Genomic DNA, 22,878 nt, shown 5'->3' on the forward strand with positions numbered 1-22,878 from the left:
GTTATCTTTCTCTCACAACCAGAAACACACTTCTTTAGTGACATTGTTGATTTCATGGTCTAAAAATAAAATGACAGCGCTGCCGACGGCTCCCTAAACCTGAACGAAGCTCGTTGATGGACGGCTCTTGCTCTCGCTCTGCTTGATGTGCGCACACACTCTCATTTGGGTTTATCATGAGAATCCAACTCTTTAAGAGTGTAAATAAGTCACAATGAAGGAAATAGCATTAGACCACCCTTTAAGCAGGCTGTTTTTGTTACTGTACCATCTGTATGTAAATGACCTCTGCTCATGATTGACAAGCCTCTGCATACTGTGTATTTCACACTGAATGCTTAATATAAATGATGATGATGATAATCTTAATGATAATCTTGTAATGATTGTAATCTCTCTAGGATTGCACAATATGAAGGAGGGGCGGTATGTAGTCAGGCCCGTTCATTGTGGAGACTTGAGCCTCTGAGAATCGCGTGAGACAACCTCTCATCTCATAACTGTGACAATATATGTTTTTGGATTATACCTTTTGTAATTCATATGTCTGTAATTTCTCTGCAGTTGGAGCGGTAGCCACATGAAGTGGGGCCAGGCCTTCCGTGTACGGCACATCACAACGGGTCGGTACCTGTGTCTGGATGAGGAGAAGGGTCTGATGGTTCTGGATCCAGAGAAAGCAAACACCAAACTGTCTGCCTTCTGTTTCCGTGCATCTAAGGTCCGTTTGAACTTCTCTATTTCTAAATCTCTATTTTGCCGGTTTAGTTATTCAATTCTAATAACATTTCCGTTCTCCCTATATTTTTCTCTTCGTGTCTATTTGTTTGTTCTCACTATCCTCTGTTGTGCATTTTGCCGGAGAACAGGAGAAAGTGGAGGGGGCTCAGAAGAAGCGAGATGTGGAAGGAATGGGTGTTCCTGAGATCAAGTATGGCGAGTCCATGTGTTTCATGCAGCATCACTCCACAGGGTTGTGGCTCACGTACGCTGCCTTAGATGCTAAAGCGGCTCGTCTAGGAACCATGAAGAGAAGGGTATAAAGCTCACTGGACCGCGAACCGCATGATACAAACTTATATATACCTGCTGTTAAGCCTTTTTAAACCTATTAATTATGATCTTCCCTTGCTTTCTCTCAGGCCATGTTACATCAAGAGGGCCATATGGATGATGCACTGACTTGCTCTCGCTCTCAGACAGAAGAGTCTCAGGCTGCTCGTATGATCTACAGCACGACGGGCCTTTTTACACAGTTCATCAAGTATGACTGTGCATCACATACACTATAGCATATTTATACTGTATATTATACGATAACTCTGAATATTGAGTTAAACTGTATTTTAGTCTTTTTTATACTATGGGGCGTTGAATGCTTGAATCTGATTTGCCGACGAACGTTCTAAGGTGTGCTATTATTTTCAGGAAAATGCACTGCTAAAGTAGATCCAGGAAGGTCTTGACTGCATTACAGTTCCATATCACTTCGCCACATGATTTGAGTTATTTCAAAGGTCCTTATAGCCGACAACAGCAAAAGAACTAAAAGCCATGACACTGACCAAGCAAATAAATTAAACATTAAAACAAGTAAGAATGAAAACACAAATCATTTCCTGGTTTTTGCCACAATATTGTGTTATTACACACACTCTCTCTTTCTCCCACTTAAACGCACACATATACAGTATGGACATACTGTCACACAGAAACGTGTTGTCAGCCCTGCTCTGAAGATTTTCCCAGTAAAATAGTCTAGCAACTTAAAAGCTACATGACATTTCGCACAAACAAGGTAATTACGCCACTGTTCTTGAAACAGATACACTAACAGTTTGGCTATTAATAGAGACGCTGCTGCCGAACACTGTTGAGAGATTAGGGTAATGAATTAATCTCTCTCTCTCTCTCTCTCTCTCTCTCTCTCTCTCTCTCTCTCTCTCTCTCTCTAATAACTGCATTAGTCTACTATCAGTGGCTCATGTCTAGCTCTAAAATGACGTTTTGGCAACGGAGGATTGGGATTAGATGCAATAAGATGCACACAAGCATTTTTTGGGCCAAAAACCTGACAAATGTCTTGAAATACATCATCTGTTTTGAGGAGTGATATTGGTAAAGTGGAATAATTTAATCTGGGCCATGAACTATTGAAAAATAATGCACACCCTTCGCGTCATATTACCACCTCAGGTGTGCATTATTTTTCTAATAATTTAATGGACCATCATCAATTATTCCTTTACATATATAACTTTGTTTTTGGTAAATGAAAAAAGAGTATATACTATAAGCTATATTTCTAATATTGGCCTATTCAAGCTGATAATTCCAGAATTTTTGTAGACAGTTGTTCTCTGAATGTGCCTGTTCCTCTCCTCTCTCTTTTATATGTCAGAGGTCTGGACTCTCTGAGTGGGAAAAACAAATCTCCCGGCCCAGTGTCCCTGCCACTGGACGCAGTTGTTCTGTCCCTGCAGGATCTGATCCATTACTTCCGGCCTCCAGAAGAGGAGCTGGAACACGAGGAGAAACAGACCAAGCTGCGCTCTCTACGCAACCGACAGAACCTCTTCCAAGAAGAGGTCTGTGCATGTGTGTGTTTGTGCGTGTTTTATTTTTCAATTAATGTATTATCTGCAAGCTAAATATATGCAGATTTGTGCTATCTGATTGAAATAAATAAAAATAAAATAAAATAGTATAACCACTAGATGGCAGCACATGCCTATTTATAGACGGGGTTGATAAAACTCTTGCTGCTGTGCAGTGTTTTCAGACATAATGCCTTTTTATCAAGTATTTCAATTTGATTGACATTAGTCTGAAAATCAGCCCTGATCCCCCTTCATTTAATGTTTTTATGTTGCAGGGGATGATCACAATCGTGCTAGAATGTATCGACCGTCTGAATGTCTACAATACTGCTGCACACTTCTCTGAGTTTGCCGGAGAGGAAGCGGCCGAATCCTGGAAAGAGATTGTCAATCTGCTCTATGAGCTGCTTGGTGACTAAATATAAATTTAAATAGAAATCAATACAATATAAATATATATATAGGTGTATTTGTAATAATAGTAATTGCAATAATAGTTCACTATATTACGTTTTACTACATTTTAATCAAATAAATGCAGTTTTGTTGAGGAGAAGATAATTAATTTAAAAACATTGAAATAATCTTAATTATTCTTGACCAGTAGAGTAAATATAAATAATTTACATTTCAATAAATGTAAGCATGCGTCTGTAAATGTGTCTCTGTTTTTGCAGCGTCTCTCATCAGAGGAAACCGTTCTAACTGTGCTCTGTTTTGCGATAACCTGGACTGGTTGGTCAGTAAACTGGATCGTCTGGAGGCTTCTTCAGGTATCTGCAACACTTCTTCTTCAACAAACGGCACAAAATGAACATTTCTTTATGTCTTGCCACATCTTGCTCTCTACAAGTCTTTCTCCATGTCCTCGTCTCTAGGCATTCTAGAGGTTCTGTACTGTGTTTTGATTGAAAGTCCTGAAGTCCTGAACATCATTCAGGAGAATCACATCAAGTCTATCATTTCTCTCCTGGACAAACACGGTCGAAACCATAAGGTAAACCAAATCAGTAAACGTGATTTGGTCAACTAACATTCACAGAAGATTTCACTCTCCTCTTTTTTTTCTGGACAGGTTTTAGATGTATTACGTTCTCTGTGTGTGTGTAACGGTGTTGCTGTGAGGTCCAATCAAAACCTCATCACAGAAAATTTGCTTCCGGGCCGTGACCTCCTGCTGCAGACTAACATCGTTAACTATGTATCAAGGTAATATTTGTTGAGATATGAAGGTTTATATTATTATGCTTTTTTACATTTTCAACTTTCTTTAGTGTGTAATGTTGCTGTTTGAGCATGAAAAATGTCTGCAAAGTTCCAAAGCACAGAGTCACACGTCACAAAATAATACCTGCCCAAACGCAAAGAAAAGGGGCATTAGTAGTGTGTTGAAGCTCACAATTATGATAAAGTTTGGAACATTTCACAAACATGCTTGAGCCCTTAACCAATCACAACTCACTGCTCTAGGCGACCAATCAGAGCACATTTGGAGGAGGGGGTTGATAGAGACAGGAACCAAACAAAGCAATACTGACAGACTGGGAAGAGATAAGCTGGAACAATGTAAAATGTGTTTTTTAAACATTCAGGCATGAAAACATATTCTAGCAGATCCCACGTTTCCACTGTGGGAACTTTCCCCAGGAATAGGGACTTTGGGGTGGTACTCTGTGTTTTTCGACCACAGGAACCGGTGTCTAAATAAAGTTCCAGGTAAAGATTTCCCCCTTAAAATGGCCCTGCTTGCGAGGTAGTACTTTTTAAAAGTTCAGGAACTTTCGGGGGTGAACATGCTGATTGGTTGAGCTCACGCAGCATTTTATTTTAACCTAAAGTCTGTTGTGTGTGTGCAGTCATTTGGTATTCAAATCAACAATAGAGTTTAAAAAATACGACTGATGGACCGACAACAAGGTTCAGCCTTTATTAAGTTTATTTACGGATGACGAAATCCAGTGGGAACCTGAAAGACTTCACCGGACTAATCTTCGTGGTACTTTAGACCGCGATGGAAACAGACAGCAGCAGGTCTGAGGGAAAAAGAGTTCCTGGGACAAATTGTTCCGGGTAATTTCGGTGGAAACAGGGCTATAGATCATCTTTGAAATGAAGTGCTTCTTGTCATTTACTGCAGCTTTTGTTTCTTTGATTTGCTAAATCAAAGAAATTAAAAACCATTATAAACTGCATAAATGTCACTTTCTCCTTGTAGCGTGAGGCCCAATATCTTTTTGGGGACTTGTGAAGGTTCCACACAGTATAAGAAGTGGTACTTTGAGATGATGGTGGACTACGTGGAGCCGTTTGTGACAGCACAGGCTACCCATCTGCGTGTGGGCTGGGCTCTGACTGAGGGCTTCAGTCCGTACCCTGGAGGAGGAGAGGGCTGGGGTGGCAACGGTGTGGGTGATGACCTCTACTCTTACGGCTTTGATGGCCTTCACTTGTGGTCAGGTAAATGTGGTGATCTTGCATATTCTATATACAGCAGTGTGTGAGTGTTTATGGTCCTCAAAGCATCATTTTCTCTATGTAGGTCACGTTTCACGCCAGGTGGCTTCGCCCAACCAGCACATCCTGGCAGCGGATGATGTTGTGAGCTGCTGTCTGGATCTGAGCGTGCCTAGTATCTCCTTCCGTATTAATGGCCATCCAGTCCAGGGAATGTTTGAGAACTTCAACGTAGATGGCCTGTTCTTCCCTGTCATTAGCTTTTCTGCTGGAGTGAAGTAATTCACTTTATCATTTTATTATTTTGTTACTTTTCTTAATTAGAAAGTCTTTGTAGTAGGGATACTCCAATATTAAAATTCTGGCTTAAAGTACACAATAGTTATTTTCATTTGTAAATAATTTATGGATAATATATAAATGATATATTAAATGCATATTAAGTAGTTATATTTATAACCCAAATGCAGTTTATTGGAATATTGAACAAATACCAAGTAAACAGAATCAAATAATGACTTGGACTTGAATCACCGACAGCGGTTTACAAAGACAATATGGTTGTTCGACTTCATTCAGCGATGCGCAGACCGATCGGAGGCTGACTTGAAGCAGTGCATGCCGGTTAGAAATTTTGTCCGACTTGAGGCAGTGCCGACGGCACGTGACTGTGACGTATGTCAACAAAGTACCGTGAGAGCGATTCGAGATCTGCAGAGCTGCACGAGCTCTGATGACGACACAGCTGATCCAGGATTGGCCAGATTCACCGCATGACAACGATCACGTGTGTTCCGTGTTTATTCTAAAACCTTCTGTTCCACTAATGCTCACAAATCATTTATTGTATTTGAGAAATATTGCATTTACTTAATTTCATCTGTGATAAAGTTTGCAAACAAAGCGCGAGCGTCACCACGGGAAGCAGAAAGTGTCCGACTTCACGTCTCCGTTTGCAGCTCCTCCCCGCCTACACGCGGATACTCTACCGATCGCATGCATCCAGCCGCAGCCAATGTCGACCACACCTAAAGCTAGACAGAGAACCACATGACAAGATCACATGAGGGGCTAGAAAATCACATGACATGACAGGATACATGACTATGACAAATTACAAAATAAAAGACATGAAACCAAACCTAAAAGAGAAATTACAAGGGTCTAGAAATATTAATATTTATCATAAACTACCATTCAAAAGTTTGAGGTCAGTATGTTTTAAAAAAAAGAAGAAATTAATATTTATTATTTTATTCAGAAAGGATGCATTAAATGCAATCATTATACAAAATATTTCCATTTCAAATAAATTCTGTTTTTCTGACTTTCTATATATCAAAGAATCCTGAAAAAATGCATTATGGTTTCTACAAAATATTATTGGAATGTTTTTTGAGCAGCAAATCAGCATATTAGAATGATTTCTGAAGGATCATGTGACACTGAGGACTGGAGGAATGATGCTCTAATATCACAAATATTTTAAAATTGAAGGTAGTTATTTTTAAATTGTAATAATATTTTAGAAAGCAACTGTTTTACTATATAATATAATTAAATAAATACAGCCTTTGTGAGACCTCTTTCCAAAAACATCTTAGTGGCTCAGTGACAATCATTTCTGAATAATTATTCAAAAGGCTAAATACTAAAATCAGTAGTTTTTATATTTAGAAATATGATTAATTCATGCACATTTATTATGTCTTCTCACTTGTTCACCTCTCGTTCATTTCTCAGAGCTCGCTTCCTTTTGGGAGGTCGCCATGGGGATTTTAAGTTCTTGCCCCCTCCTGGTTATGCACCTTGTTACGAAGCTCTTCTTCCCAAAGACAGAATGCGCATTGAGCACATTAAGGAGTATAAACATGACTTTGATGGAGTCAGAAACCTGCTGGGCCCCACGCAGTCCCTCACACACACTTCATTCACTCCCTGTCCTGTTGACACTGCCCAGGTAAACTAAACTACCCACATTCATGTTGCTTTGCAGAAAAACTGAGCGGCCAATGTACTGAACTTGTTGTTAATGTCATTTGTAGATTGTGCTACCTCCTCATTTGGAGCGGATCAGAGAGAAGCTTGCAGAAAACATCCATGAGCTCTGGGCCGTGACCCGTATCGAACAGGGATGGACCTATGGAGTGGTGAGCCCTTTCTACCTCTGTTTTTCGCAAATAAACACCAACTCAACCACTCATATACATTTAGGGTGTATTCACACTTGTAGTTCAGTTTGCTGGGTTGTTTGGTCCGCTTAGCACTCACATTGGCATTTTAACAGTGAACCTAAAGATACAGAACCTAAAGGCATATGGATATGTTTACAACCTGATTGGTTGGCTTTTGTGACCTTTGTTTCGAGACCGAACTTACCGAACATCCAAACAATGCTGTGTGCGGCTAAATGTGCACGTTGTATGTGCGTAGCTTCATATGAGGAGATTTTGACCAGCTGAGAACTCGTGAAGAGCTTAAAAAATGTGTAAATGAGTCAAACCAGCATCAGGAATCCCTCCGTCACTCACACACACACACCCACAAATCAAGATCTGCTGCGAGATCTGACACCTGTACCGAACTGTGATGGGCAACATCGTGACTATGATGAGAAAAAACAGACATGCTTGAGCATTCTGTCCTTTTTAGGTTTGCATCTTGTGACATCATGTCCCGTTTTTGGTTTGCTTACATGTCTTTGGTCCGTGTTGCGTCGGCCATCTTTTCACCGGCCTCGGTCCGCATGTTTGATGCACACCAGAGTTCAGATGGAAGAAGGCAATCGCACCAGGAGTCGTTTTAATACAACCAAACATGCCAAGTGTGAACACACCCATAAACTCAAGATACTTGTTAAAGTTAACCCTGAGTATGCTGTCTCTCTCAGTTCAGGGATGATAATAAGAAGTTGCACCCATGCCTGGTGGACTTTCAGAGTCTTCCGGAACCTGAGAGGAATTATAACCTCCAGATGTCTGGAGAGACCTTGAAGTGAGTATGTGTTGAATGCCAGAAGTTCATTGTTTATGCATCCATCTGTCTATCCAATTATTCATCAACTTTTTTCTCCTTGACCTCTCCAGAACCCTCTTAGCTCTGGGCTGCCATGTAGGCATGGGAGATGAGAAAGCAGAGGAGAATCTGAAGAAGATCAAACTGCCCAAAACGTATGTAAACCTACAAAACACACTTTTATCTTGCAAATGTATAAAGTTTTGGATTTCATATTTTCTGTTTCTCGATCAGTTATGTGATGAGCAGTGGGTTCAAACCTGCTCCTCTGGACCTCAATCATGTCAAACTGACACCCAATCAGAACCAGCTGGTGGAGAAGCTGGCGGAAAATGGTCACAATGTTTGGGCTCGGGACAGAGTCAGACAAGGATGGACCTACAGCATTGTGCAGGTAGATGTGTACACTGTTTATAAAAGACCATTTTGGGAGCAGACATCACAGTCAGGAAAACGTGCAATATCCAAGGAATAAGACAAAAAATGTATTCTTGTGCCTTTGGATGTCAGAAATTGTATGCAAAAAAGAGATGTGCTGCATCCCAATTTGCTTTTTTATACTATGGCCTATACTCTTCTGCTACACACTTTTGAGTGTGTAGCAGAAGAGTACGCAAGCTTTGCAACACACTACTTCATCATAATTGTGATTTAATGGATACTCTGTTGCTTTGTAACTTGCATCCTGTCACCGTTTAAACTGCCCTGTCAATCATCTATTCACAGTTAAAATCCTTCACATTCAATTAAAATTCCTTCAGTATCAGAGAGAAATATAGTAGCACGTTAATCTGCCAGTCGTGGGTCTTTCAACTGTGGTGAAAATCTGCAATCTGGAATTCAATTAATACTTGAAACCCTAACAATTTACTCTTATTTACCCTCAGGATATCTTGAATAAACGTAACCCTCGTCTGGTGCCATACAACCTGCTGGACGAGAGAACAAAGAAGACCAACAGAGACAGTGTAAACAATGCTGTACGCACTCTGATTGGCTATGGATACAACATCGAGCCGCCAGATCAGGAGAGCAGTGAGTCGTTGTCTTTCATATGCTACTTTCATACACTTTTATAAACTAGGTTTTGGAAGCAGGGCTTGACATTAACTTTTCAGCCACTGTGGCTAGAGGTTTTTCTAAGTTACTAGTCTCTCAGCATTTTCATTGGCCACAATTTTGACATTGATACCATGAGGAAAAACTGCCATATAGATATTTTTAATATTACCTCGTAATTTGGCAGAAGGTTTATTAGGCTGCTGTCACTTTAAGAGCTGACGCACAGATCAAGTATATTGTTACACTTGCATTTTATTTCTCAACTGTTTACATTCACTTAAAACAGAACTGACTGTGTTTTACATGAATACTCGCCAACACCGTTTTTGACATTATTTTGTGTGTATTTGACTGTTTAAGCGCAATAAGCAACAAAAAAGAACTCAATTTAATACTGAGAGGCGGCTTTATGTGCGAGTAATTTAGGAGTGAGCACAAAATTTGTGGGAATGAGAAAAATTATTCGCAATCACACACGGAAATTCAACCCCTAAACACCAACAATATTCATCCAGAGCAAATTAAATGAGTGAGTGATGGGAGGTGGGTTTATTGTGTCACTCGCTGTTGAAGAGAGAGAAAGCACAGCTGGTATTGTGTGTCTGTTCTGCAGAAAATTAGTTTTGGAAGCGTTTTAGAAATTTCAGTATCGATATGTATTGAAAAGTCAATATTTTTGATATCATTGCATGGCACGTAGTTTGCTATTTCAGATGCCTTTTTAAAAGACTACAACTGAAAAATGTATATATTTTATATAAAATGCAACCCGCCAAAGTGGCTTGTAGGAGTGACTGCGTTACATGCCACTGCTGAAATACACATGCATTTGGCAGGTTGGCGGGTGTTAAAGTCAAGCCCTGATCAGTACTAGGATCCAGAATATGGAACACACATTAATAAAGTCATTGGCCAACTTCAGATTGAAATATTTGATTGGTTTTGTGTGGTTCATTCAGTTCTAAATTCTTCAAATCTCTTTTTCCCACAGGTGGTCATGGTATTGAGAACACACGTGGAGATAAAGTGCGTATCTTCAGGGCAGAGAAGCAGTACGCTATCACCTCGGGAAAGTGGTACTTTGAGTTTGAGGCCGTAACCACAGGAGAGATGAGGGTGGGCTGGGCTCGACCGAACGTCCGCTCTGATGTTGAGCTTGGTTCTGATGAGCTGGCCTATGTCTTTAATGGAAACAGGGTCAGTGGTGTCATATTAATCTAACTCTGTTGTGTTATATGGTAACAGGCTGTAGGACATCTTTCCAGCTAATTGGACCAACATATATATTGTGTGCCGTACAAGTTGCTGACCAACTATTTTGTATAGCTGCAATAAATGCTAAATTGCTCTCCTGTGCTCTCCCTGCAGGCTCAGCGATGGCACATTGGTAATGAGCCATTTGGTCGTCAGTGGCAGTCTGGTGATGTGGTCGGTTGCATGATAGACCTCACTGAAATGAACATCATGTTCACTCTTAACGGAGAGATGCTGATCAGCGATTCTGGCTCTGAAATGGCTTTCAAAGACATTGAGATTGGAGACGGTGAGGATTTGGGCTATAATGTTGTTCTTGTTTTGTTTTTTTGTAGTACAGTTTCAATGAGTTGTTTTGTGAGGTAATATGTTCTTTTTAATATGCTTTTTTGGTCAGGAAAAGTCTGTAGTTGCTTTTTAGTTGAGTCTCAAGAGGTTTGTTTCCACAGGCACAGATCAATCCTAGTCTTGGATTTAAAAAGCTCTGTGCTGGAAATGTACTTCTGATTGAATAGTTGTTTTTAGCAATAGGGAAAGGGGTTCAAGGTAATAAAGGGATAATTCACACAAAACTAAAAATTCTCCTTTACTTTCACCTCTCATGTTGTTGCAAACCTGTATAGAGATTATTTCTTCCATCAAACACAATTTTTTTTGGGGGGGCTTGCCAGCACCCTAAAGGTATCATTAAAAACTGTCCATATGATTAATATGCTACATTTTAAGTCTTGTTAAGCCATTCAACAGCATCATTTAAAATGCTAATTTAATAGCAGCATGCAGCTTTAGTAGGCCTTAAGTTACAATAGGAGATGTAAAATGTATATTTTACACATTTTGTGATAACATATGCTGCGTTCACATCTTGTCGTAATTATCGCAATGATGAGATGACAACATGCAAACCCTGTTCATGTTGAAGTAGGAGCTCTCAAAAAATCCTAGTTTACATAGTGTAGTTAAAACACTTTTTATAAATTGTAATCTGGTGATTACGGTAATTAGGACATGGCATGAACCCACCTATATATTGTGATTTATTACCATTTTTTTTAACTGCAAATGGTCCCAGAGGAACTGATTTAACCTCAGCTCTGTATGATGGAGTATGATGATCATCATATCTCTGTATGATGGAGTGTGAGGTGAGTCCTCCACCTACTGGGTAGTTTTCCCAGAGTATTTTATCATTATACGAGACTCTTTGCAAATCTTTTTTAACATCACCTGTTTTGTCCCATCCTTGTTAAAAAAAAATCCAAAATAAGTCCATATGTTGTATTTAAATGCGGATGATTTCTTTCTCGGATGACTCTATCTTGGTTTTACCAACTTGCACCTCATAGGAGTATCTCCTCTGTTGACCTCCCCAGAATAACACAGCACTATAGTAGTGGACTTGATTTTTTTAATATACTATCGAATAAAAGATCAATACTGGATATATTGTATTTCTAAAACAATATTGCCATGCAAAATATTGCAATTCTACATTGTATTGATTTTGTTTTCCCCACCCCTGATATAAATCAGCCTCTTTTCTTTAATTTTCTCTCTCCAGGTTTTATTCCAGTCTGCATGTTGGGTCTTTCTCAGGTTGGCCGTATTAACCTCGGCCAGAATGTTAGCAGCCTACGCTATTTTGCCATCTGTGGGCTTCAAGAAGGCTTTGAGCCATTCGCCATCAACATGAAGAGAGACATCACAATGTGGTTCAGTAAGAGCCTGCCCCAGTTCGTCCCAGTTTCACCCGACCACAACCACATCGAGGTATTTGAGGAGTCTTTGTTGATTGAGTTTAAAGTTTAAGTTCATGGACATGCTTTATTGTCCTTTATTATGACCTGTAGATCTCTCGTGTGGATGGAACCGTAGACAGCGCCCCCTGTCTGAAAATTACCCACAAGACTTTCGGATCCCAAAACGCCAACACAGACATGCTGTTCTTCAGACTGAGCATGCCTGTAGAGTTCGACCTGACCTTCAAGGTGCCTGCCGGCACCACTCCCCTCACACGGACCCTCACCATCCCTGAGGATCAGGTGCTGGAGGTGGACCCCGACTCTGAATTTGAGGTGCTGAAAAAGTCAGCCAGTCGCAAAGAGCAGGAGGAGAAGGAAAAGGAGCCATCGGTGCCCAAAGATATCCCAAACAGTAAAGAAAATGACAAAGACACAGCGTCTGAGAAAGGAAAAAAGAAAGGGTGAGAACTGAGCTGGTTCATGAAGTTTAACCTGACATTTGTCCTGTAAATGGCATACACTTAAGCATACTTTTAAAAAGAGTACTTGTTACTGAAATAATGTACTTCAAAAGAATATACTTGAAGAGATAGTTCACCCTAAATGAAAATTAATCATAATTTCCTCACCCATCATTTACACAAAGAATGAAGGGCATACGACATTAGGACAGCACCGGGGTGTTGAATGATGTAAATATTAATGATGACTTAATTATCATTTTAGGGTGAACTATCCCTTTAAGTCCAAGTTTCTGGACACTTAATTACATGTTAATTGCAATTAAATGAAAACATATTATTTTAAATTGTAATTTAATGCAGTGTTCTGAACTTTAGTTCTTTTTTGCTTTTTTGGCTTTTTTATTAGTAATTGCATAATAACTACTTTTACAAAAAGACAAAAGATTATTAAAACAAGTATTTAAAATGTCATTGTTGGTTTCAGAAGGGTGCTTTGCGGTCGTTATGCAGCCTTTTCCCGACAGTCAAAGCAACATTACTTTACGAAAGTGCGGACTCGTAGGAAGAGCGCAAGTGTTTAGAGTGCCGTTTGGGACCTGGTCATAGTCATGAAACTGTACTATCTTTAAGGACAATTAGGTGTCCTTTGATTTCATTAATATTATATTATATCAAGTGAAGCTTTTTTACAGTTCAATACAATTAAGCAAGTCATCTTTATAAGAAAAGTGTCTCGTTCTCTGCAAGTCTCTTGTTCATGCTTGACCACTCAAATTTATTCCCGTAGCTTCCTGTTTAAAGCTAAAAAGGCAGCCATGACCAGCCCTCCTCCACCTCCACCTCTTTTGCCCCGTCTGATGGAGGATGTGGTGCCCGATGATCGTGACGACCCAGAGATCATCCTCAACACGACCACAGTCAGTCTTTATTACAAGATCGGTCATATATGACATGTTCTCTGCTCTTGTTTTCTCACTTCTCTCTCTCTCTCTCTCTCTCTCTCTCTCTCTCTCTCTCTCTCTCTCTCTCTCTCTCTCTCTCTCTCTCTCTCTCTCTCTCTCTCTCTCTCTCTCTCTCTCTCTCTCTCTCTCTCTCTCTCTCTCTCTCTCTCTCTCTCTCTCTCTCTCTCTCTCTCTCTCCACTGTGCAGTACTATTACTCGGTCCGTATCTTCGCTGGGCAAGAACCTAGTGGTGTGTGGGTGGGTTGGGTCACCCCAGACTTCCACATGTATGACCTCAACTTTGACCTGACTAAGGTCCGTACTGTCACTTTAACAGTTGGAGACGACAAGGGCAACATACACGACAGGTGAGATGTGATAAAAATTCAGCTCACTTATTTGTGACAAATACAAGAAGCTGCAGTACAGAGAAGCTTTTAGTTAAAAATAAATGTTCAGCATAGTGAGGTTATGTAGGTGAATATCGATTTTGGTGATATAAGAGCACTGCACTAGTGGCCTAGTTTAGCAACCCACCTTCAGAATCGGTTGGGAGAGATTTTACCTCGAGAAAATGTTATTTATAGGATGTACATCACACATTTAAATATGTTGCCAATAGAACATTTTGTAAGTATTTTTTCTTGTTTTTCAGTATAAAATTGAAAAGGCCATAAAACAATATGCATGTATTTGAGAACCAAATTGGTCACCACCATCAGAGAGTATGTTTTGAATTTCTTTGGCAAAAAGTTCTAATTTAAAGGACAAACCTTACTTTTGTGTGTCAGATTTATGCTTGAATTAAGGAAAAATGTTTTTCTTACATAGAGGAATAAGGGTAAATAAGACATTATCTAAATCTAATCTCTTAATATGAGATTATTAAATCATTAAATATTGCTTCTTAAGTACTGTAAATGTATTATTTTAAGAATTTGTTTCTTAAGAAAAATATTTGTTAAAGTCTCTTAAGTTCGCCAAGGCTGCATTTATTCAATTGGGAATACAGTAAAAATGTAATTATTGTTAACAAATACTTTTTATTTTTTTATTTTATAGATTTTAAAATGTAATCATTTGCTGTAATGTCAAAGATTAATTTTCAGTATGATTTCTCCAGTCTTCATTGTCACATTATCCTTGGTCCATAAGCAGCTCGAGTAACCTTTCTTATTATTATCAATGTTGAAAACAGTTTGTGCTGCTTCATATTTTTTATGGAAAACAACATGATCAGTGTGATTTTTCTTTGATGGATGGAACATTTATCATTAATCTGATTCTTAATCTGATCTTGATTAAGCTATACTTCATAATTCAAGAATATGACAATTATAATATTCGGTTTGTTTGTCAGTATGAGGAGGAGTAACTGCTATATGGTGTGGGGAGGAGAGTTTGGCAGCAGCACCCAACAGAGGTTCAGCCAGGAGGATCTGGTGATTGGTTGCTTGGTTGATCTGGCAACAGGACTAATGAATTTCACAGCCAATGGGAAGGAGATCAACACTTTCTATCAGGTGAGTGCAGGTCATCTCTTTAAAGGAGCTAGTGGCACTCAAAATCTCAAACTGTCTTTGGTACTTCATTTCTGAACTGTGATTTGAGTATATTGTTCATTTTAACTCATACACACACACACACACACACACACACACACACACACACACACACACACACACACACACACACACACACACACATGTTTTCTCAGGTCGAGCCCAACACTAAGCTGTTTCCAGCTGTGTTTATATTGCCAGGCAGCCAGAATATGTTGCAGCTGGAACTTGGAAAACTCAAGGTCAGCTTTATCCTTTTGCTTCTGCCCTTGAACTCATTAGCTTTCTTTTAGTAATAGTCTTATAGTTAAATTTCTCACTTTTTCTCCATCCTGTAGAACATCATGCCTCTGTCAGCAGCCATGTTCCATAGTGAGCGCAAGAACCCGGTGCCCCAGTGTCCTCCTCGGCTTGATGTTCAAATGCTGACCCCTGTGATCTGGAGCAGGATGCCTAACCACTTCCTGAATCCACAGGTGGGGCGGGTGAGCGAGAGGCACGGCTGGATGGTGGAATGTACAGACCCTCTTACCATGATGGCCCTGCATATACCTGAAGAGAACAGGTACAGTAGGACGACAAAAAATATCAAAACTGAAAACAGTCTTGGAAAACAACAACAAAGCAAAACCAATTGCTTTTTTAAGTGTATTCAGCAGGGCTTGACATTAACACCCGCCAACTCGGCAAATGCATGGCTTGAGTTTTATATATAATATATACATTTTTCAATTGTGTTCTTTTGATAAGGCATCTGAAATTATAAACTAAGTGCAATGACGTGTTGTAAAAAATAATGATTTTTCAATCCATATCGATGCTGAAATATCTGAAGCTCTTTCAATACTAATTTTCTACAGAATAGGCACGATACCAGCTGTCCTTTTTCTCTCTCTCATCTCTCCAACAGCAAGTTACACACAAACCCGCCTCCCCTCACTCACTCGTTTCATTTGCTCCGGATGAATATTGTTGCTGTTACAGGGCTTAAATTTTGGCATGGGATTGTGTGTATTGTGCATTATTTTACTCATTCCCACAGATTTTTGGGACTAAATTGATTTTATTTTTGCTGCTTATTGTGCTTTAACATGTCAAATTGCAGGTCTTGGTGAGTATTCACGTAAACACAGTCAGTTCTGTTTTAAGTGAACATAAGCAAACCATGAGAAAGAAAACCATGAGACACAGTGACTGCAGAGCAAAAAAGTAGATGTCAAGCTCTGGTCTTCAGTATAGTTAGATGTCTTTTGTAATTCATCTATCTATCGATCTATCGATCGATCTATCTATCTATCGATCTATCTATCTATCTATCTATCTATCTATCTATCTATCTATCTATCTATCTATCTATCTATCTATCTATCTATCTATCTATCTATCTATCTATCTATCTATCTATCTATCTATCTATCTATCTATCTATCTATCTATCTATCTATCTATCTATCTATCTATCTATCTATCTATCTATCATCAATCAATCACCCAGGACACTCTAGCACATAATATTGTTTAATTTATGTGCCTTTAAAAACTTTAATCAAAATAACTTCACCTCCCTCTTGCAACGATACCTCTTCTCTTCGCTGATGACGTGTTTACTTGCACAAGAGCGGGAAAACTCACTCACATGACATCACAGCAATAGCAAATGACAAAGATCCAATCAACTCCTCCAATCAAGTCCATCTACATTTTTTTCACTAGGATATACAGTGTTGCTCAAGTCACTTTAAAAAAGTAATTAGTTATAGTTACTAGTTACTTCTCTCAAATAGTAACTAAATTAGTAACTGAGTTACATCATTATAAAAGTAACTAATTACCAGGAAAAGTAACTACTGTGTTACCCTTTTTTTTAAACATTTTCAAATATGTCAAATAACTTGGATGTCCCCAATATTAAATGTTAAATGAATGAAATGGTCACTAAATAGAATAAATTATTATTATAAAACATTGTACACTAATGTACACGATTTTAATGTTGCTGTGGGACAATGTGAGAGACACCTATCAAATTCAATACTTTATTGTAAATATCAGTACTATAGTGGAACAATAAAACATTTTTTTTTTTTGTTTAGAACTGTAAAATATATTGCAAAGACCCCAACTGGCCAACAAATAAATCAAAAAATAAATGATGCTCCTTAAGAAAAGTCTACCAAAAAATAGAAAATAGTAGTATGACAGAGCCTGTTCGGATGAAAACCGCTTCAGTGAGCTCAATAACACCGCATTTTATTAGTAAGGGTAACGGCGTTGTAACGGGGGAAACAGTAATTCGTTTGATTACTCGTTACTGAAAAAATTAACGCCGTTAGTAACGCCATTTATCTATAACGCCGTTATTCCCATCCCTGGATATACATCACAATAAGGAAGAAAACCTTATCACAACTTCTGTTTAATGCTGACTTTAAACTACCTCAAACTTTCTGGCCAGGCATCCTAAAGCCAACATTTATCTAGAATTTGCATCATTTCTTTGTCTAGTTATTATGTATTGTTTGATTGTTGACTTGTTCTCTCATTTGCAGGTGTATTGACGTCCTGGAACTGTCGGAACAGCATGACTTGCTGAAGTTCCACTATCACACTCTCATGCTTTATTGTGCCGTGTGTGCGTTGGGCAACAACCGTGTGGCCCATGCCCTCTGCAGCCACGTGGACGAATCACAGCTCTTCTACGCTATTGAGAATACTTACCTACCCGGCCCTCTCCGCAGCGGCTACTACGACCTTCTCATCAGTATCCACCTGGAGTCAGCCAAACGCAACCGCTTGGGAACCAATCGCGAGTTCATCATTCCCATGACGGAAGAGACGCTCAGTATTAAGCTTTTCCCAGATCCAGAGGCATCCCAAGACCTGCCAGGAGTGGGTCTCACAACCTGCCTCAGACCCAAGCTACACTTCTCCCCCATCAACTTTGTGGGCACTGATCCAGATCTCTACACCATTAGTCCCATCATCCCTCTGCAGGTACAGTGGGATCCAATAGTGATTGTTTGGTACATATAGATACTATACTTAGAAGTTAAAGGGGCAGTTTTTGAGAAACACTCTTGATATTTGAAATCAACAAACAATGACACTCAAAACTGTCCTGTTACTATAGCTAATATTACAACAATAGCATATACTGGTTCTGTGAAACATAGCAAAACCAATGTTGCTCAAGGATGGGGCAGAAACAACACAACATCTGTGTTTGTTTTCAGGCGTTCACGCCTAGGTCTCCAGCACTGGAAAGCTTTTCTAATATTAACGCAGGTCCTAAAGCTCTTGTCTGATCATTTCCAGTGATATTCCTCTGCCTATTTTCTTTTGCATTGTATCTCTGCCATCTCTCTTTTTTCTACAGTCTTTCTTCAAATCTACCTTGTGCTTACTCAGAAATCACTTACTGCACCTCATCCTCTCCTCATTTTGACCCGATTTTGTTTTATATTTTAAGAGTGTTCATCGGAGTGCTTCAAGTTCTTTTCAAGTCTCTTCAAGACTTTTGTTAGACTTGAACTTGGAATGCACACAAAAATATTGGACTAGATTTTAGGAGTTTATGTGGTTGTAAAGAAAATAGTAACAAAATCCTTCCCTCGTGGGTCAATTTGACCCCCATAGAAATGAATGGGAAATGGAAAAAAATCCAGAACAAACACACACACAAATGAAGGCATGAGACTACAGAACATCCCCAATGCAGAATACACTTACATGCATATACACACACACACACACACACACACACACACACACACACACACACACACACACACACACACACACACACAAACACACACACACACCTAGGAATTCCCATTAAAATAAATAAAGGGTCATATAACAGGGCAATGTTTTTTTTCTCAAATAAAGCCCAATACAGACTGCACACAAATATAAAGTGTTTAGATTTGAACCCATTTGCAATGCAGAAAATTATTGATCTTTTTTTTTTTGTAATTTAGAGGTACATAAAATAAAAAATAAAATAAAAATGCATTACAAATATTAAAAATATATATAAAATATAATATATATAAAAATTTAATAAAAATATATTTTAGGGCTTACGGTCACGAGGGAAGGATTTGTTACATATATGGGAGGAGAGGATAAGTACCACGGTTTTCAGTTACAATAAGAAAAATTAAGTACCAAAAGACAGTGGAGATTGGGGGTCAGAGAAAGATATAGTGGACACACAGGGTACAATACAATTATAATGATAACAACAATACAAGTAATGAAAAGTAAAAGTGGCAGGAGGTTGCAGTTATAGCAGCAGTATGGTAAAAATACTAATGCAGATAAAGATTATTGTTATCATTTTTATGATACAGAATAGTATGAGAAAATGTTAATAAAGCATTGTATTTTACAGTCGTTGATAGACAATCTCTTTGTTAATACTGCACACTCTTTCTGCTTTTACAGGAGCTGAAGATCCAGGCTCTGAGCATGCTTACCGAAGCCGTGTTCGACGGCAGCCAGGCCATGCGTGATCCTGTTGGGGGCAGCGTTGAGTTCCACTTTGTTCCCATTCTCAAACTCATCAGCACCCTCCTCATTATGGGCATCTTCAACAATGAAGACGTCAAGCACATTCTCAAGATGATTGATCCCAGTGTATTCGGGAAGAAAGAGGAGGCAGGAGAGACAGAGGAATCAGGAGAGGAAGCTGCTCCCAAAGAGGAAGGAGAGGAGGTGAAGGAGAAAGAAGAAACGGCTGAAGGAGAGGAGGAAGCCGTGGATGAAGGAGTTGGAGAGGAGGAGGAGGAGGATGAGGAGCTGAAAGCTCTGAAGAAGGAGGGGGGAGAGGAAGGAGAAGAGGTCGAGAAGGCAGGGGAGGAGAAGGAGGGAGAGAAGGTCGATGGAGAAAAAGCTGAAGAAGAAAAAGAAGCAGAGGAAGTAGGAGAGGAGGTCAAAGAGGAGGAAGAGGAGGCACCAGAGGAGGGGCTACTTCAAATGAAGCTGCCAGAGTCTGTAAAACTGCAGGTACATTCAATCTCTATCTATCTATCTATCTATCTATCTATCTATCTATCTATCTATCTATCTATCTATCTATCTATCTATCTATCTATCTATCTATCTAGGATCCATCCATCTAGTATCCATCCATCATCCATCTATCTAATATCTATCTAGTGTCCATCCATCATCCATCCATCCATCCATCTATCCATCCATCCATCCATCCATCCATCCATCCATCCATCCATCCATCCATTTATCCATCTAGTATCCATCCATCCATCCATTCATCCATCCATCCATCCATCCATCCATCTAGTATTCATCTATCTAGTACCCATCCATCCATCCATCAATCCATCTAGTATCCATCCATCCATCCATTCATCCATCCATCCATCCATCCATCCATCCATCCATCCATCCATCCATCCATCCATCTAGTATTCATCTATCTAGTACCCATCCATCCATCCATCCATCCATCTAGTATCCATCCATCCATTCATCCATCCATCCATCTAATATATATCTAGTATCCACCTATCTAATATACATCCATCCATCCATCTAGTATTCATCTATCTAGTACCCATCCATCCATCCATCCATCCATCTAGTATCCATCCATCCATCCATCCATCCATCTAATATCTATCTAGTATCCACCTATCTAATATCCATCCATCCATCCATCCATCCATCCATCCATCCATCTAGTATTCATCTATCTAGTACCATCCATCCATCCATCTAGTATTCATCTATCTAGTACTCATCCATCCATACATCCATCCATCAATCCATCCATCTAGTATTCATCTATCTAGTACCATCCATCCATCCATCCATCTAGTATTCATCTATCTAGTACCCATCCATCCATCCATCCATCCATCCATCAATCCATCCATCCATCTAGTATCCATCCATCCATCCATTCATCCATCCATCTAATATCTTTCTAGTATCCACCTATCTAATATCCATCCATCCATCCATCCATCCATCCATCCATCCATCCATCCATCCATCCATCCATCCATCCATCTAATATCTATCTAGTATCCACTTATCTAATATACATCCATCCATCCATCTAGTATTCATCTATCTAGTACCCATCCATCCATCCATCCATCCATCCATCCATTCATCCAAATTTCTTCTATTGTTAGTACTGTTTTTAATACGATCTGTCTGTCTCTCCCTCTCTTTTAGATGTGTACCCTTCTACAGTATTTCTGTGACTGTGAGCTCAGACACAGAGTTGAGGCTATTTTGGCATTCTCTGATAATTTCGTGCAGCAGATCCAGTCAAACCAGCGTGAACGCTATAAAATTCTAATGAGAGCGTTTAGTATGTCTGCTGCAGAAACCGCTCGCAGGACCAGAGAGTTCCGCTCTCCTCCTCAGGAACAAGTATAAGACACACTTCTACTTTAAACTCTTCTTTAAACCCACATATGATTTTAACTGCTTTCAGGGAAGACTGATCACTGATTATGAGCATATATGCAGGTTTTCCTGTTGACTAACTTCAAGCATAGCCCGGAAGAAGAGGATTGCCCCGTGCCAGAGGAAGTGCGGGAAACCCTCCAGCTTTTCCACAATGACCTCCTAAATCACTGCGGTCAGTGTTCAAAACATCTCACAAAATTACTGTATGGCCAGATTACAACACCAAGCATCTGCTGTTGCAAAATCACCTTGTGATCAAATCTGAGGAATCAAACACTGTCGCCTTAGGCTTTTGGCTTGCTCAGTTGGGGACACTTAAATTTCTACTATATTATCAATCTGCCCACTTTGACACTATATGATAATTAAAATTAGCTGGATAACATCACCGTTTTCTCCAGAGAATCACTCTGTACAGCCGAATCAAGTTCTGTTCCAAATCCTCGTTCAGAATGTCAGTCCAAATGGGATTTTTATGCATATCCACTTGGAATCTGATTGTATTTAGCAAGTGTGAACAGCAACAAAAAAAAAATCAGTTTTGAGCTACATTCATATGTTTTTTGAAATTCTCACAGCAAATAAAACAAACATGTCAGACGTTGTTATAGCCAGTCGAGCAGAAGATTACATTACAATGGAGACATGTTTTGAGACCAGTAAAGATTACAGCACGGAATAAAACCTTGCATACCAACTAGAGGCTGACCTTTTTTTCGGGAATCCCACAGGTCATGGGATTCCTGTGGGATTCCTGCAGGATGGGTGTCATCTTTGCTATTAATCACGGGATTTGGACGATACAGGATAAATGGTTAACGGGAGCAGACAGGAGTGGGAATCAACCAATAGCAAAGAAGAAAAGAAAAAAAAATGCAACATTTTGTAGTTTCTTTTTAATACGCCTACAATGTAATGCAATTAAAAAATAACTACATGACCCAGCCATCCCAGAAGCCATCAGTGCTTTTTGTCACGGCTTCCCACCGGAATTCAAAGAGCAGTGCTCTAAGAACTATAACTAAAACTATAAATGTAAACTATAAATGTATTGTACAATAAATGAATAAAATGCAGCTTTATGTGCTGTTTGGATTTATTAAACTATTATAGACATGGTGTGAACTATGTACTGTTTTTCTTTTATTTGCTGTCTTCCATTTTCTGGAGAAAATCTAGAAACAGGGGCTAAGCAGCTGGTCTAAAACAGGATGGAGAGCAAATTAAATCAAATTCTATGTATTAACTAAACACTAATTGAAGAAAAAAATATATGGGAGCGGTACAGGAGCGGGAGTCAGTTTACCAGGAGCGGGATGGGATGGGATTATTT

At 39.3% G+C, this 22,878-nt stretch overlaps 1 protein-coding gene across 4 annotated transcripts in view; it reads left to right on the plus strand.

Annotated features, from left to right (window-relative positions):
• The window catches only part of ryr1b (ryanodine receptor 1b (skeletal)), a 155,333-nt gene that overhangs the window by 49,472 nt on the left and 82,983 nt on the right, over positions 1–22,878 (plus strand). For all 4 annotated transcript variants that reach the window (XM_067419066.1, XM_067419067.1, XM_067419068.1 and 1 more), the window contains 30 exons: positions 402–476; positions 565–721; positions 870–1,037; positions 1,143–1,264; positions 2,402–2,588; positions 2,876–3,011; positions 3,278–3,373; positions 3,479–3,597; positions 3,676–3,809; positions 4,816–5,057; positions 5,140–5,332; positions 6,798–7,014; positions 7,100–7,204; positions 7,945–8,048; positions 8,141–8,224; positions 8,304–8,463; positions 8,957–9,104; positions 10,123–10,328; positions 10,500–10,674; positions 11,947–12,155; positions 12,236–12,588; positions 13,379–13,508; positions 13,741–13,901; positions 14,894–15,056; positions 15,251–15,337; positions 15,434–15,660; positions 17,645–18,089; positions 19,545–20,105; positions 21,306–21,506; positions 21,606–21,717. In XM_067419066.1, the coding sequence (XP_067275167.1) occupies positions 402–476; positions 565–721; positions 870–1,037; positions 1,143–1,264; positions 2,402–2,588; positions 2,876–3,011; positions 3,278–3,373; positions 3,479–3,597; positions 3,676–3,809; positions 4,816–5,057; positions 5,140–5,332; positions 6,798–7,014; positions 7,100–7,204; positions 7,945–8,048; positions 8,141–8,224; positions 8,304–8,463; positions 8,957–9,104; positions 10,123–10,328; positions 10,500–10,674; positions 11,947–12,155; positions 12,236–12,588; positions 13,379–13,508; positions 13,741–13,901; positions 14,894–15,056; positions 15,251–15,337; positions 15,434–15,660; positions 17,645–18,089; positions 19,545–20,105; positions 21,306–21,506; positions 21,606–21,717 (5,477 nt within the window). The remainder of the gene's footprint in view (positions 1–401; positions 477–564; positions 722–869; positions 1,038–1,142; positions 1,265–2,401; positions 2,589–2,875; positions 3,012–3,277; positions 3,374–3,478; positions 3,598–3,675; positions 3,810–4,815; positions 5,058–5,139; positions 5,333–6,797; positions 7,015–7,099; positions 7,205–7,944; positions 8,049–8,140; positions 8,225–8,303; positions 8,464–8,956; positions 9,105–10,122; positions 10,329–10,499; positions 10,675–11,946; positions 12,156–12,235; positions 12,589–13,378; positions 13,509–13,740; positions 13,902–14,893; positions 15,057–15,250; positions 15,338–15,433; positions 15,661–17,644; positions 18,090–19,544; positions 20,106–21,305; positions 21,507–21,605; positions 21,718–22,878) is intronic.

Source organism: Pseudorasbora parva, chromosome 16, assembly GCF_024679245.1.
Source record: "Pseudorasbora parva isolate DD20220531a chromosome 16, ASM2467924v1, whole genome shotgun sequence".
NCBI classification, from domain to species: Eukaryota; Metazoa; Chordata; class Actinopteri; order Cypriniformes; family Gobionidae; genus Pseudorasbora; species Pseudorasbora parva.